Source organism: Theobroma cacao, chromosome 6, assembly GCF_000208745.1.
Source record: "Theobroma cacao cultivar B97-61/B2 chromosome 6, Criollo_cocoa_genome_V2, whole genome shotgun sequence".
Lineage (NCBI taxonomy): Eukaryota > Viridiplantae > Streptophyta > Magnoliopsida > Malvales > Malvaceae > Theobroma > Theobroma cacao.
In genome coordinates this window covers 1,412,774-1,429,541 of record NC_030855.1, presented here as the reverse complement: position 1 = coordinate 1,429,541, position 16,768 = coordinate 1,412,774, and the positions used below count along the sequence as shown (strand labels likewise).

General features: G+C 35.3%; 1 protein-coding gene and 1 long non-coding RNA gene across 4 annotated transcripts in view; both read right to left on the bottom strand.

The window, feature by feature from the left end:
• LOC18595188 (exocyst complex component EXO84B) overlaps positions 1 to 16,768 on the bottom strand; it is a 24,805-nt gene extending 8,037 nt beyond the window's left edge. Inside the window, exons 1-7 of one of the 3 annotated variants that reach the window (XM_018123157.1) lie at positions 16,357 to 16,766; positions 16,133 to 16,230; positions 12,960 to 14,016; positions 11,699 to 12,211; positions 10,730 to 10,918; positions 10,509 to 10,645; positions 9,674 to 10,192 (exon numbers count right to left, since the gene is read on the bottom strand). In XM_018123157.1, coding sequence (XP_017978646.1) covers positions 10,039 to 10,192; positions 10,509 to 10,645; positions 10,730 to 10,918; positions 11,699 to 12,211; positions 12,960 to 14,016; positions 16,133 to 16,230; positions 16,357 to 16,509 — 2,301 coding nt within the window. In that variant the 5' untranslated portion in view covers positions 16,510 to 16,766 and the 3' untranslated portion in view covers positions 9,674 to 10,038. Of the gene's footprint in view, positions 1 to 9,673; positions 10,193 to 10,508; positions 10,646 to 10,729; positions 10,919 to 11,698; positions 12,212 to 12,959; positions 14,017 to 16,132; positions 16,231 to 16,356 lie in introns of those variants that run through there. The other 2 variants (XM_018123158.1, XM_007023023.2) reach the window with 2 other exon arrangements.
• On the bottom strand, positions 492 to 4,810 carry LOC18595191. The gene is made up of 7 exons (XR_001928469.1): positions 3,887 to 4,810; positions 3,576 to 3,768; positions 3,366 to 3,463; positions 1,555 to 1,668; positions 1,084 to 1,421; positions 911 to 995; positions 492 to 805 (listed from the first exon to the last, which is right to left on the bottom strand). It is a non-coding gene; the product is annotated as an uncharacterized LOC18595191 (long non-coding RNA).

Here is a 16,768-nt window from a genome sequence, read left to right as displayed (position 1 = left end):
TTTCCAGTACACGTTAAAAACACAAAAATTCCTTTTGAACTGATGCATGTTGACATTTGCGGACCTTATGAAAACCCAACCATATCTGGTCAACGCTATTTTTTAATTGTAGTTGATGATCATACAAGGTTTACCTGGATTTTCATAATGAAAGCTAAATCAGAAGTTTCTATAATCATTCCTTCTTTCAATGCTTTTGTTCAAAAACAGTTCAATTCTGCCATTAAAAGTATAGGAACAGATAATGCAAAAGAACTAGGATTACTTTATTTTTTTGAAAATACTGGTATAGTTCACCAGTTGTCATGTGTTGAAGCTCATCAACAAAATGGAATTGTTGAGAGGAAGCATCAACACATTTTAGTAGTTGCAAGAGGCCTACTGCATCAATCAAATGTACCTATATATTTTTGGGGAGATGCTGTTTTGACAGCAGTTCACATCATCAATAGGCTGCCAAGTAAAGTTCTTCACAATAAAACACCATATGAGCTCCTCCATCACAAATTGCCTTCGTATGATCATTTGAGAGTATTTGGATGTTTGTGCTTTATGTTCACATTAACACAAAATAGGAAGAAACTAGATAAAAGGGCCACTAAATGCATATTCCTAGGGTATCCAAATAACATGAAGGGTTATAAGGTTTATGATCTTAGTGCTAACAACGTCCTAAAATCAAGAAATGTGATTTTTCACGAACAAACATTTCCATTTCGAATTAAACAGCATGATCAGCAGCCATTAACTTTTCATCAAACACCTGCTGTGCATGACATATATCTTGATCATTTTGACCATAACCCTGCAGTAATTCCATCTCAAAACCATGAACAAGTTGAATTTGACCTATCTGAACCTATGTCACCCCAATTGAACCATACCAATTCAAATACCAATAATGTCTCACCTGATTCATCACCTTCAAGCAGTCTGCCCATTGCAGACAGCACAAATCAGCCTGAACTAGCTACTAATGAAAACACTTTCTGTGCCTGCAAGAAAAAGTACAACAATCAGACATGCTCCAAAATATTTGGAAGCATACTATACAGAATTACCACCAGCAACCAATCATGTTACCTCCTATCCAATTGCCAAATTCCTGTCACCTCAAAAACTTTCTCCTTCACACAAGTCCTTTACCACTTCATTGTCACATATACAAGAACCTGTTTCTTATCATCAGGCTGTGAATGATTCCCACTAGAGAGAGGCCACGGCTCTTGAATTGCATGCTTTGGAGGATAATGATACATGGACTGTTGTACCTCTACCTTCAAATTGTCATAGCATTGGTTGCAGGTGGGTATATAAGGTGAAACTGAAAGCAAATGGTGAAGTGGAAAGATTCAAAGCACGCCTGGTTGCTGAAGGATACAATCAGGTAGCAGGATTTGATTACCAGGAAACATTCAGTTCTGTAGCAAAACAGACAACAGTGAGAGTTTTTCTTTGCACTTGCAGCAACATGTAATTGGCATTAGTCTTAGCTGGATATAAATAATGCCTTTCTAAATGGAGATTTAGAAGAAGAAGTATATATGGATTTACCTGAGGGGTATTCTGTCAAGGGGGAGTACACTGCAAAGTCAAGACTGGTTTGCAAATTACATAAATCTCTGTATGGTTTGAAGCAGGCAGCAAGGCAATGGAATGCAAAATTCTCTGCAGCCATTTTGAAGTATGGTTTTCAATAGTCAGACTCAGATCATTCACTATTCACTATGAAAACAAGGGATGGAAAATTTACAGTATTACTTGTTTATGTAGATGATATTCTTATTGGCAGCACATCAGTTCAGGAATCAAACAAAGTCAAGGATTTTCTGAACTCTCTTTTTAAGCTTAAAGACTTAGGAACAATAAAGTATTTTTTGGGGTTAGAAGTTGCTAAGTCCCCTGAAGGTATATCTATATGCCAAAGGAAGTATACCCTTGATCTTCTGGAAGAGAATGGACTTCTTGGAGCTAAACCAGTAAGTACACCAATTGATTATAATCACAAACTCTCCAGAGTCAAGGATGAGGAAGTATTATCAGACCCTACAAGCTACAGGCAAATGATTGGAAAGCTGATATACTTGACTTTCAGCAGACCAGATATCTGTTATGCTGTATAGGTTCTATCACAATTTATGGACAAACCATGAAAAGAACACCTAGTTGCAACTCATAGGGTTTTGAAGTTTTTGAAAGCATCACCAAAGCAGGGAATACTGATGAAGTCAAAATCTGCTCTAAAAATATCAGGTTATGCGGATAGTCATTGGGAAGGATGTCCTGACACCAGGAGGTCAGTTACTGGATTTTGCGTCTTTATTGGGGACTCACTTGTAAGATGGAAATCAAAGAAACAGTCAGTAGTTGCAAGGAGTTCAGCTAAAGCAGAGTACAGATCAATGGCTTCAACTTGCTGTGTAATGATATGGATCAAAAGTCTTTTGGAAGATTTTGGAATCAAACAAGATGAAGCAATGGATCTCTATTCAGATAGTCAGTCTGCTATACACATCAGCAAAAATCCAGTGTTTCATGAAAGGACCAAACACATAGAAATAGATTGCCATTTTATTAGAGAGAAGGTCCTCACTGGCTTGATCAAACCAAAGCACATTTCAACCAACATACAGATTGCAGATATTCTTACTAAAGCATTACAGCCGAATCAATTCTATAAACTCTTGAGCAAGATGAACGTTCACGATGTTCACCATTCCTCTTGAGGGGGAGTATTGAGCTCACACTTGAAGGATTGAAGAATTGAAGAACTGGACAAGTGGTTTCACTGAACAGAGTGATCGGGTTGAAGAAGAAAGCCACAGGAAGAAGACCCCAGACGTATCGTTTCAATAATAATGGGGTAAGAAGAAAAGAAGGACACAGCGTTTCAGTAAGAGTCAAAAGCTTCAGAATTACACCGTTTTATGTACAGTTTATTTTCAAAATTTAGTTAGTGTAATGATTAGTTAGTGAAGCATTTAATAGCTTATTCTTCTTTCAGCTTAAGGTTAAACTTCTGTATATAAACTTTGTAACGATTTTTTCCCTATCTGGTAATGAGAATATCACATTCTCACATCATCCTGCGCCGCTCTCTCATATTTTCTGACAATATGAACCACTAATTATGAACATTAGAACAGAGATCGTATACCCTAAACAGGCAATCAATATGACCAAATGCTAATGGCTGAGGTTAGTATTCTGCATTGGAAAAACTACTAGGTAGAGGAAATGCAAATGATCGAATAAATTTATTATTTTCCTTTTTCAAGTTTCCATAATCATGATTAAACAACAATTAGCTAATTAATTAGCAACAACAACAAATATAGTGGACTAGAGGAAGGCCAAAACATTACCGCATAAACGCGGAACAATTAGCATATACACTTTTACGCATTTCTTCAGCAGAAGCTCTCTTCAAATCCAATAGATAAGAACATAATTGCCTTATTTCCTATTCAGAATTAAATCATTTAATCAGAGTTTAACATTCAAATTTTGAATTAAAAAAACTCAAAAGTAGTAAATAAATAGATTAGAAGAAGAATAAAGAAATGGCTAGAAACCTTGTCGTTGAGAGAACACTTGGACTGAACAAAAGCATCGGCGTCAGACTTATCGGATTTGAAAACATTCAGGCCTTCCTCGATTTTCGTGCCGTTTTCTTTCGCATCTCCCGCCGACGCTCGCGTGGACCGTCCCGTTTTGGCCGTCGCCATTTCTCTCCCTCTTTCCTCTTGGGTCTTATGTTGCCGTCAACTGAAATCAGATCGGAAAATGAGGCTTTAGGGCAGGCAAAGGCAATTATTGGGATTGAAATGGAGAAAAACATGTCGAAACTATGGAACCAAAGTGATAGCTTGAGTACAAAGATTACAGCTATTCAACTATGGGCCAGATCCACACATGCTGCATCAGCTTGGATTTCCAGCCTTGTTCTGGTATTAAAAAGCATCACCAACCACACAAATAGAAGCAGACAAACAAATGAACTATTGAAGACTTTAAAACTATATGCCGAACAACCAAATGCGTAAGTTAATCACCATGCTTCCACTGCAAATGGGACAGTTATGCAAAGAGCAATAGCCATTCTTCTCAATAAAGTAACACCCAATTCAAAAACCACACATAGCTTATGGAAAGGCAAACAATGGAGGCAAGATTCCACATCCGACAGAACTACGACAGCTTGTGAAATAGAGCTTTGGAACAAAATTCCCAAATGCTATTATTCATCACTAATCCAGCATTTCCAGTTTTTCCGGGTTGAACAGTTAATTAAAATTTGTTCACATGAGTGAGACGAGATATTTTAAAAGCAAATACACAACCTTTCATTGAGAGATAAACTCGAACACATAGCAAATGAAAATTCAACATGAGAGACACAAATTCGATTTTCACTTTTGGAAAGGAACTCCCACACATTAAACACAAATCGATTCCCTAATTAAGGCTAATACTATCTCTCAAGATCAAGAACAAATTCAAAATTGAATTTGTGTTTGCTGTGTGGGAGTTCAAAATTATCAAAATTATACCCTGGGTAGTGATATGAAAATCACTAATAACCACAATCATTCAACCAAATGAAGTGTTTTAGATTAGTAAAGGATAGATTATCTTGTTTTTTTGTCGAACTTATTTGAATGAGTATTGTTGTTATCTATGTTGTTTATTAATTTTATTGAGTAAAATTTCCTTTCAATAATAAGAAAAAAGAGATTTGGAACGAGGGAGGGGCATTTTGCGTTTCCTTTTGGTTTGATAGGTTTTACTTGAGACACCCAGCTGGCAATCGACAACCTTGGCCATCCTTATATTGCAAAGTTCAATAGCTACTAATCACAAAAAATTTTATTACAGGAAAAAAGATAAATTAACAAATTAATTAGCATGACATACCATATGTCATATTTATTAACTAAAAACTTAATTAAGTATCTATCAACACCCCTTGCTTTAAACAGGTAGCATAATTCTTCTTTCGTTCTGATAGCCACCTCGACTGCGACCAAGCAGTCCATTGAATAAATCGGAGGCAAATGAAATTGCCCTATAAAGCTGATGTAGGCTTTGGCATGCTTCATATATGAGCTTGACAAGGAAGAGGGCCCAAATTAGAAGAGTGACATACCCAAGACCACGCACCAGTATTAAAAGAAGACAGACCGTTCCGACACTGCCCAGCAAGAGACTGATTTTACTCACGATAAGGTGATATGGGCTGTTGTTGGTTCCAAGGTTGATTTCGATTGCTAAAACGACGGCGTACGCAAGCGTAGTGGTGAGAAAGACCGAGAGGATCGCACGGTGCGTGTCAAATCCAGCTCCCGGGGAATTCAACGAATGCAATTTCACTGGCAATAACGCGAGAAAAGCAGCTATTAGGAAGCTCAAAATGGCATGCTTATGATTGCTGGCCGTACTACTGTTGCTGCACCAAGGCGAAAAATGCAATATTTTGGTTCAAGAAACATTCATTAAAAGATCAAATCAGTAAAAAAAGCTATTTGAATACAAACATTCGTTATCTAAGCATTGAAAACAAGGGAAAGATGCGATGCCAACCTCAAGGAAAGATTACTGGCAGGAGACATTTCTTTTTTTTTTTTTTTGCTTTTTGTTTTGGTGAGTTTTGCTGGGACAGTAGCGGTTTTTAAAGGGAAAATTTTTCGTCCATCTTACATTTCTTACCTCATGTAAATGATTAAAATATAGTATGCCAATTTGTGCAGTGCATATACCAAGTCAAACTAGGTACCGTATATCGAATCATATATACCAACTCCTATTGGTGTTGGATTCTACTGAATTAAAGTCTTTTTCATTTTAAAAAAATACGGGCGCCTACTAATTCATGGCAGTTCTCAATCGTTGAATGCAACCCTAAAATATTTAATGGTACTAGTCATGATCAGAGTGAGTTTTCCACTCGGAGGAATTATTTTTTTATTGAAATGGCGTAAGAATTACGTAAAGGCTTTGAATTTTAGCTATGGTAAAATATTTGATTTTTAATTAAGCATCTAATTTGGATTATTTTGTGTTGAAGTCAAATTATAGGTGAGTGTAGGGAGTGTTGTTATTCGATGCCTTGGACCGGAGGAATATTTTTTTAATCAAATTGTCAAAGATAAACGTATATAGAGATAAACATAAGTTTTCAACTCACTTGTTATAAAATATATATTGTAAAAGTTACGTGTATTTAATTTTTTATACAAGGTAATCAGCTTCCTACCCCTACATGTCAAAAATTTCACCGCTTTACATTCTTTAATTAATTATTTACGTTATATAAATAATTAAACGTAACTTTTATACTATATAATAATACTAATAATATATAATTATTTGATTAAACAATATTTCTTCGCGTGGACAACAAATCCTACATTCTCTATTTAATTTGTAAAGGAAACTTCCAACTGATTATAAAATTATTCCTCCTAGAAAAAGTATGTCCAATTAATCTTCTTGTTTTGAGAATAATTAAGATACAAAAATGAAGGGAAAAAGATTTAGATTGACTTGGTAAGCATTGTATGAAAGATTAATAAACAAACAACTATTTTCCTTCTCCTTTCGTTGCTTTCTTCCTTAGTGGAAACTTAACTTGAAAGTATTAAGGTGTCAGATGAAGAGTGGTTTATCTTTTTTAAAATTTTTTTTTTTTTCAATTGCGTAAAACTTTGAATAAAGAAAATTAATAAATTAGATCAAATATAGTGTTTACGTTTTTACACTGTTGTTTATTTCAAAAATGTACAAAAAAGAACAGTTGTTGACATGTTTTTATTATTCCCATTTCTTTTTTTCTTTTTTTTATTTTATTTTATATGCTTTTTGGGTTATTTTATTCTGTTGGTGTCTTGGTTCATAACCCAATGAGAATTGGGTTTGGACCTTTAATTTGAGGCCCAAAAACATATCCAAAGAACATTAAGATCACAAATTCAGATCAAATTAAACAAATACAAGCAAATTTAATAAATCGGGATTAAAACTAAGTAAGCTTCACCAGATTCAAAAGAACAAAAAACCAAAAAATAACACTAAAAATGAAAAAAAAAAAAGCAAGATGATGAAAATGGTTTAGCAGAGTGCGTTTTGCACCCTGCTCAGAACTAACTACCCTGCCAGATGCGGAAAAGTCACGTCTGGCAGATCCTTCACGAGGCTGGGGGAGCACAGGTGGCATCCCCAGCGCTCAAAGGGAGCTGCCCTCTTCGAGAAGAAAATCGAAGGGGCAAATCCGAACCAAAAAAGAAGAAAAAATATATATAGGAACTGCAGAACCAAAAAATAAAAAAAACCCTAAGCTTTCTAGCAACCATTTTACCCTAGCCACAAAAGAAAAACCAAAAAAAGAAATCAAAAAATCAACAGAAGTGGGGAAGGGCAGTAGTTAGATCGAAGCTTTTCCTTTTCTTTGATTTTTTGGGGTTTTAGGAAAAGTTTGAGTCACCGATTGAGAGGGGGAGGAAAAGGGACAGAATTTTAGAGAGAGAAGGTTTCAAGCCGCTGGTAGGAGGAGTAGAAGGATTTGGGGAGAAAAGCGTGATTTTTTAGAGAGAAAGCGAGTGAGTGACGGCTAGAGAGAGAATGGTAGGAAAGAAAATGATAACCAAAAAAAAAATTTTATAGGTTGGTTTTAGAAAGGTTAAAGTGCTGAAACGGCACTGTTTTGTCAATAGTCCACCAGCAGTGAGGATAGCACCCAAAACGGTGCCATTTTAGGAAGAACAAGCCTCCATCCCTCTGTCCTGAACGGTGAACTTTGACCGGAGAAGAAGTGGGCTTCTGGAGCTGTTGTGGGCAAGGTCCAGTTTTTTCGGCTAGTCTAAGCCCGAACCTTGGTATGTTCTGGGTTCTGAAGTTATTGGGTTTGAATCTTTGATGTCTGTTTTAAATGATTTTTTTAATTTTGTTTTATTTATTATTTATTTTTAAGAAAATAAATTTACAGCTTTTTAAAAAAAAATGGATGCGAAAAGATATTTGGTACTTTTTACAAGTATAAAATCAGTGGTATGGGAAAGGAAATTGTTAAAACAAAAAAATAAAAAAAAAGATAAAATATATTTAGGTATAAAAATAGATTGAAGCAGACATAAAGATGTAGAAAGGGCATGTATAAAAAAATTAATTTTTTTAAGGTAGGTAACTAAATACATATAGTTATAATGAATATAGGAGCAGAAAAATATTTAGTTCAAAGGAAAATGTATTTAGGTAGATAAAATATAGATATATAAAGTAAATAAATATTTGGTTATAAAATAATGATGATAATGAATTAAAATCTAAAAGGTAAATATTTAGCACAAAAAGGGAAATGGTAGAGAATATAATAAAAAGGGAAGTACCATGTAGGGCTTATAATTAGTGTTCCTACACATATGATAGTGCTAATGGAGATAATACAAACTTATACTGATGATGAGACATTCTCCCGAAATGCGAAGAGTCATAATTTCGGATGAATTTTTTTTTAGGCTTGGAATTCGAATTAAGGCCCTACTAGTACGATAGGAGGGCCTCAATTTTAAGATTTCGAGATATTTAATTTAATTAAAATAAATAAAAATTATTATACAATAAATTAATCAAAATATAAATACAAATATAATAAATATGTAAAAAAATAATGATATACAAAAGAATAGATAACAAATACTCATTTAAGTTGTCCAAAAATAAAAATGAAATAGTGAAAATGGTAATACTCGTAATAATGAATAAATAGATAAATAAGTAGAATTATCGATGATGGAAAATTCAAAATAATTAATATGTTTGAAACATAAAATTTAAATATCTAGTTGCATAATATATATAGTAATAAATTTATAAGAGTTATGAAAAGAGAATAGGATAGATAATGAAAAGAAAAAAATTGAATCAAACTATATATATATATATATATAATTATGAAATTGGATATCTTGTCAGAGAGTTTAATAAAAATTGAAATAATATTAGACGAATAACCTTAACGAGAGAACCATAATAAATTCAAAATATTTACCATAGAGTTTAACCAAGTAAAAGACCTACAATGAGAGGTGTAGTGAGGCAACTGTTAAACTCTAATATCACTGAGAGAAGCAAACATTAGCTTAGGTTTCTTGAGTGTAGCCACCTTTAAATTTGAAGGGCTAGCCACCGCCCATTTAAACTTTTTTCTTTATAAAAGTGATGGCCATTGTTAAAGACCAACCTCAGAAGTCTATTACAGATCTTCTTATGTCCTCGTTTATCAGAAAAGAAAAGGTGAAATTGCATGGGTTTGGGCCCATGTAAGTATCAAGTACATGTTTGCATTTTCAAAACCAAATCAAATAAGATATATATTTAATACATAGTATATTATCATCGAATCAAATGTTATCATCTTATTAATAAAATAAATTTAAAAATTAAAAATATTAAATAATAAATATAAATAATCCTATACTCTAATTAAACAATAATATACAAATATTATATACTAACAATACATTAAATATAAATTTTAAAAAAATATTTTAACCGGCTTAACTCATGCGATAAGAGTAAGCACTAAGCAGTAAAGACTTCAGATAGAGATATCTTGTACTCAAACAATAATAATAATAATAAATGAACGACTCGAGATTTTATTTTGAATACATAATTAAATGAATAGACAAACGATTTAAACCATATTATCAAAGAATTATACATGATTAGTTCCCGGAGACTAAAAAACAAATCAAGCAATCAACATTTACATAATCACGACTCACTCAAACCAAAATGTAAGGTAACTGCAAAAAAGAAGGGAAGGGAAGGGGGAGGACCGTTGGATTCGCTGAATCCTAACTTTATGACCATGATTCATGCATACATCGAACCTAGGAAAAGAATAACCAAGGTTTAAAGAAGAATTAAATGTGAAAAAAAAATTTAAATGCCTTACTATGAATACAGGGATCTGCCTGGAGAGATCCATTTACCAATTCTGTTAGCTGTCAAATATACAAAGGTGGAAACATATGCCTAGGAACTCCCATGCGATCTGACGGATGACATTGATTGTGCTGAAACGGAGGCAGTAGGGCTATTTAGATCCCGGTCGGCTTTTGGCTTTCCGCTTAATCTTTCTATTGCATCTTGACAAATGTCATTGAACCAGTCATCATCAGGCAGCACGCTGACAGGAAAAAAACGAAAACCAAATGCTTCAATGCCAATACAATATATTTGCCGAAATTTACTAACTGAAAACCCAACTAACTTCTTTAGGAAGAGAAAAAAAATTTGGGGGGAAGGGCGTCAAGCTATTAAGTATACAGCAATTCATGAGAATTTCCTATACTTGTACATGCATCTAACAATTTTTCAGTATGGGCTTCCCATCTTCCTGTTAAATCCAACAATGTTAAATACACGGTATTCAACAAGAACCGCAGTTATGAGAAACATCTCATAAATTTAATAATAATAATAAAAGAACTATCATAACATACCTATATGGATCCATCCCTGTAGCAGAAAATGCAGCCATGGCTTTAGCTATTATTTCATTGACAACTCTATGCAAATTCCTTGATAGGTACCGGCCTTGGGAAGCAAAGCATATGACAAATTTTATATCCAGATAAAACTGCAAATAGACAAGAAATAGCTCAATTTTAACAATCCAATACAAATGCAAAAGCACAAAAGGAATGATAACAAGTTTACATGCCTGTTGTAAACCAAGTGGACCTAAAGGCCTTGGTCCATCCTCAATATCATCCCAAAAGCTTTGATCTTCTGACAGCCATATGATGACAGTTTCTGTAAGTCGCATCAATAGCGATGTAGCAAATCTTTCCCTTCCTACAAACACATCTGCTGCCAGGCTAGCCATCCTGTTTAGTTTTGCAAAGAGTTCCTGAATTGTAAAAACATATCATGACAACGTGGTCAGAATTCTCAAACCACATAGCATAGAGAAAATTAAAGTAAAATATCACATAAAAAAATTGAGTGAAAGCCCATTAAACACCAAAAACCTATGCTGTAAATAGAAAGCAAAGAATAATATATAAACAGGTAGAATGAGCATGCATGAGACTCCAAGCATCCATGCATTAATAATTACCTCATAATTTTGTTAACCCAAAACCAAGTAAAAAACATGAAGATTGTATGGTTATTTTTAAAAGGAGCTCCCAAGACTTCTCCCTCATTCACTAGGATCAAAAATTGCGAAAGAAACTGGCTAATAAACACATACACGTTAACTTAAAGGAAACACATATGGAACTTTTAGAAACTCCAAGAGACCCTAGACTAGATTAAATTACCAAGGCCCTTATAAAAACAAAATTACAGCAGAAGACGGTTTTGCCCAGCATGAAAACTTTCAACTTACATATTAAAAACATAAAACAAAAACAAAAACAAAAATACGAACTCATGCCTATATCAAGTACTAAAGACAAATCAACTATTAATCGAGGAAGAAATCTAAATCTGAAGTGTGAAATAAGAATTATAACCTTACAAACAAGATACTATGAGATGTTAAAAGCGAAGACAATGGTTAAAGTAAAACACACCTGCTCAAACTAGGTGGTTTGAGCCACAAACAACGATTAAAGGAAACAATATTCCAACTACCAAGAGAACCAGGTGTAATGACATATATATAAAAGAACGATAAAATCACCTGAAATATTAGAGATGGAAACCACTCCACCTCATCTGCAGTACCATACATATTAATGTACATTTCTGCAGTAAGATGGCTATCACCCTCTTCCGTGAAAATGAGATCTAGGGCATGTTGTTGACAAAATGTATTCTTTAGTCTCTCAACTGAACTCATAAGGCGCCTCTTCCATTCTCGTTGCTCAGGATGACGGTTTTGCCTATCTGAAGTTCTTCTACGGTGGTCATCCTTGTAACTAGCCTGATTTGGGGAAAGCTTCATGGCTGCACGTGGGAGAAGTTCGTCTGCCAATAATGATGCATTTGCTAGCAAAGCAATTTGTTGGGCCTCAGTCTCAGCCATTCGCACAATTTTATTTCCGGTACCTTCAAAGTTTGCATCTTCATCCATTGAACCAGGTAATGCTTTTATGAGCATGTTTACATATGAGTTAAACACCTGAAACAACCCTTCCAGTGTTTGCCCTCCCAACTGCATGCTTAATAGTGGTCCCACATCCTCAAAGAACTCCTATAAGTGCAAGCAGAATAGACATCACAATGAGTCAAAGGATATAAAGCCATTACACAACAAAATGAACCAAGAGAAATGCATAAAACATCAATCTACAAACAAATGCCATCCACAATCTCCTACATGGCTATGTCCAATGTCCACCAATGATCTTACAAACAAATGCTGTCCACCTCTAATTTTCCTTCACAGACGAACAACTAGAATTTCTATGGCTAAAACCCACTGATCCTACTCTTTTCCATATTTCAACCTATTTAATCCAACCAAAACCATTCCATAAAGCCCCATCAACACTAGTGAGCTCCCTAAGCCCAAAGGATCCCCACACCATTGGAGAACACAAATTTGGAAGAGTGATTTTGAATAGATGAAATGCCAAAAGATTTATGAGTGAAAAGACTAAGTGGGACCAACTAAAAAAGGCACCCTGAATATTTAAACAAAAGTAGTTTCAAAACCTGCAGAACCAAAGAAAAGTATGATAAATTAGGTATCAAATTACTAGTATCTTAACCACAAGATTCGCCTTGCAATTTGGAATCCGATTATCAGGCTAAAGAACCACTTTAAGAAAAGTTATTCCCTTCATCCATGATTTATCAAAAAGTGAAGGTAGATAACAAGATCAAATTCAACAAAAAAAAAAAAAGAGAAAAGCACAAACAGGTCAGGCAGATATGCATGTGCAAGTATACACACATAACAAAGACAAGATACATTTATATTAAATTAAACTGTTCACCTGGACCATTGAATTGAATCGATGAGCACTACTTGTTAGTTTATGCTGAAATGCTGTTGTATTACCAACGGATGCACTAGAGGGCCAGCCAGATTGACGAGTACCACCTAGGGGATATGTTAGCACCCAATCATCAGCAGCAGCCAGAGCTGCAGTGCTTTCTTCAATTCTTTTCAGATTAGCATCAAGCGCTTGCTCAACGCTAGGCCTAAAGAGTTTCAAGAGCACAGGACAAAGTGCCAAACCACGAGCTTCCAACAATGAGCAATGACCTAAAGCTATCTGAACACACTCTGCAGCTGCCCTTAGACCACCAGCAGCTGCTGAAGAAGCCAATGCATGTCTTTTAACAAGATGGGCAAAAGCCTCCGTTTGCTTCGTTGCCCACATTACAAGCTCCGAAGTATAAGCTGGTTCCTTGCCAAAAATAGCCAAGGAATCACTAGCAGCTTGAGCAATAGCAGAGAACACCAACTGTGAAAGGGCAGCAGTATATGCTCCTCCGTATGAGGTGCTTGATGGGCGAAGGCTAAGCATGTTATATTGATATCTTTGGAAGTGTGCATTAAGGAGCAAAGTATGAGCACGTGGTCCATCACCTAGCTTTTTAAGAGCCAATATTGATGCACGAAGTTCAGCACCGCGTGTAGAAGGTTGACAAGCAGCTTCAGCAAGTTGGTCAGCCAACTTTTGCTTGCGCTCTATAATAGTAGTCTCTAGAGATGTAAGTGCCAAAGAACTCAATGATTTTGTTTCCTTTGCTTCAGCAACTGCACGTTCTCCTTCATCAAGCGCTGCCAGAGCTTCATCTACTCTCTTCTCAGCTAACAAAACATCCAGGAGATCAGGGAATTCGGCTGACCATTTCTCCAGATCTGAAGGTTCACTATCTTCAATATCCAACAAGCCATTAGCAGTAGGGCCTTCAGAAGCTTTGGGGGACAATGAATCTATATGAACTCCCTCAGCCAAACCATGAATTAACGTTGCCTGCGTCGAAAGCAGATTTCTTATAGACGAAAGCTCTCCTTCTAAATCAGATATCTCTTTAGACGTGCTGCAAGAACGAAGCCCACATGTCTTAAAATCCAGAATCCATCTAATTTTTAAACAATGACAGCAGCTTCTAAAGATTAATATCATCAATAACAAGTAAATTTATCAACAACCCATCCCCCTTCCCTTCTGGGGGCAACAACAAAGAAGTTTTACTTTCAACACCTCTACGCTTAGGCCTTTAAGTTCAAGGACAGGCGCCACCCTTTAAGGTAGGGGCATTGCAGGCCAAGGTACAACTCCCCAACCCCACGTGGATCCTGAAGTTTCACACCTCTACAACTTCTATGAATGTAACCAAATTACTGGTCTCTTAATACTGAGAACACGTAAAGATCCACATAAATTCTTCAGAAAGAAAAAAAAAAAAAAACTAATTAGTTGCTAGATGCAACAAACATTCAAACACTGTTTTCAATACCTTTTCCTAGTAATCTCAATAAAATCAACGGCAACCTCTACATCTATAAACTGCATCCCTTTGAACAAAAATAAAGAGTATAAAATGAAGTGTCCACAACGGGCACCGAATTTCAGCTAACAGAACAATTTTCAGTAAGAAAGAGAGAGAGAGAGAGAATAAAAACAAATGCACTGCTGACAAAACAATGATTCTCATTTAACCAACAGAAAACAACATAATATAGCAAATAATGAGAAGAAAAAAGTGTGGAAAATTTTCTTCTTCATACAGACAAACCCAACAGAATTGACAAAGCTTCATACTTGATTTAGCATATAATTTCTTTTTTTTTAAAAAAAAAAAAAGGCCGCAGACTACATGAATTCATTTAAAACATAGTTCCTACACATTGTGTTTAAAGTTAGTATTAGGCCATTACCACATAAGCACCTCCAGCAATCCCTAGAAAAATGAAATCCATGTGCAAATAATATCTCTGTAGTCTCAAGAAACTGAAATCCATGTGCTCACTTCTAGAGCACATACCTCTTGTGGAATTACACTTCTATCTGTCCTTTGATGTGTGGTTCTTAGATCTATGGAATTCTGTCAAATACCATAGCATTAAGTAGGATTTCCAAACAAATGGTAGGGTGCTAGAAAACAACCTTTCTGTGTCCAATTTCCAGTTTTCTAGTAAATTTACATTTTTGTATATTTTTGATCCAGCCTAGCAAGCATACAACACATCAGGCGCATATGCAGTCCAGACCAGGATACTCACACCAGATAACTCAATAATACTTTCCATGCTTTTTCTCACAATTAAAATGCATGGAAAACCAGCTGAAGCTGCAATAATGGAGTGACTTTATCATATATGCAAAGGACTTCACTCCTCTGCACTCAATCCAGGGTGTACTTCTGCAAAGGTTTTACTATTACTTTGCTCAGCCAGTCTTTGGCCCAAACTCTAAAGCTTAAGAATTAAAGTTCTGTCTGGTTGTTACTTTTGCTACTAGCTTTATTGCTTCAACTAACAAAGCAATAAGTGCATTTGGATTCAAAAGCAACCAATATGTTTGAAGAATTAAAACAAAAATTTAACTTTCATAGATAACATAAATGCATGATCCTTTATTTGCATAAGAAAAATTATGTTTGAACAACATTACATTTGAGCCATTTGTTCACTTTCAATCAAATAAAATTATGCCTTGCACTCTTTGCTTCTACTTTGTAGAAAATTTGGAGTAAGTAATACACACACAAGAAAAGCAAGTAGCAAAACAAGATAACGCCCGCCTGGTTTATCAACCAACAGTTTTTTGCTTCATGTGAAGCACATAGAATTTCTGATTTCGTCTTTGTTGGGAAGGACATTTTTCTTTTTTTTCACAAGATGTAGCGAGATGAGTCCTTAATTGAAATGCAATAAGCAAGAATCAGATGATATTGGGTCAATATGAACCACTAATTATGAACATTACAACAGAGATCGTATACCCTAAACAGGCAATCACTATGACCAAATGCTAATGGCTGAGGTTAGTATTTAGCATTGGAAAAACTACTAGATAGGGGAAATGCAAATGATCGAATAAATTTATTATTTTCCTTTTTCAAGTTTCCATAATCATGATTAAACAACAATTAACTAATTAATTAGCAACAACAACAAATATAGTGGACTAGAGGAAGGCCAAAACGTTACCGTATAAACGCGGAATAATTAGCATATACACTTTTACGCATTTCTTCAGCAGAAGCTCTCTTCAAATCCAATAGATAAGAACATAATTGCCTTATTTCCTATTCAGAATTAAATCATTTAATCAGAGTTTAACATTCAAATTTTGAATTAAAAAAAAAAACTTAAAAAGTAGTAAATAAATAGATTAGAAGAAAAAGAAGAAGAAGAAAGAAATGGCGAGAAACCTTGTCGTTGAGAGAACACTTGGACTGAACAAAACCATCGGCGTCGAACTTATCGGATTTGAAAACGTTCAGGCCTTCCTCGATTTTCGTGCCGTTTTCTTTTGCAGCTCCCGCCGTCGCTCGCGTGGACCGTCCCGTTTTCGCCGTCGCCATTTCTCTTCCTCTTTCCTCTTGGGTCTTATGTTGCCGTCAACTGAAATCAGATCGGAAAATGAGGCTTTAGGGCAGGCAAAGCCAATTATTCGGATTGAAATGGAGAAAGTGAGAAAAAAGAAAATGGATCTAAGGGCAGCTTGGGAATTTTAGACGAGTCCAGCCATGGAACCAGAGTTGGTGGGCAGGCAGCAGGTGGGTGCGAAGAAAAGAGAAAAAAAGAGGAGCCCTTGGGGGCGGCGTAGCCAGATTTTTACCT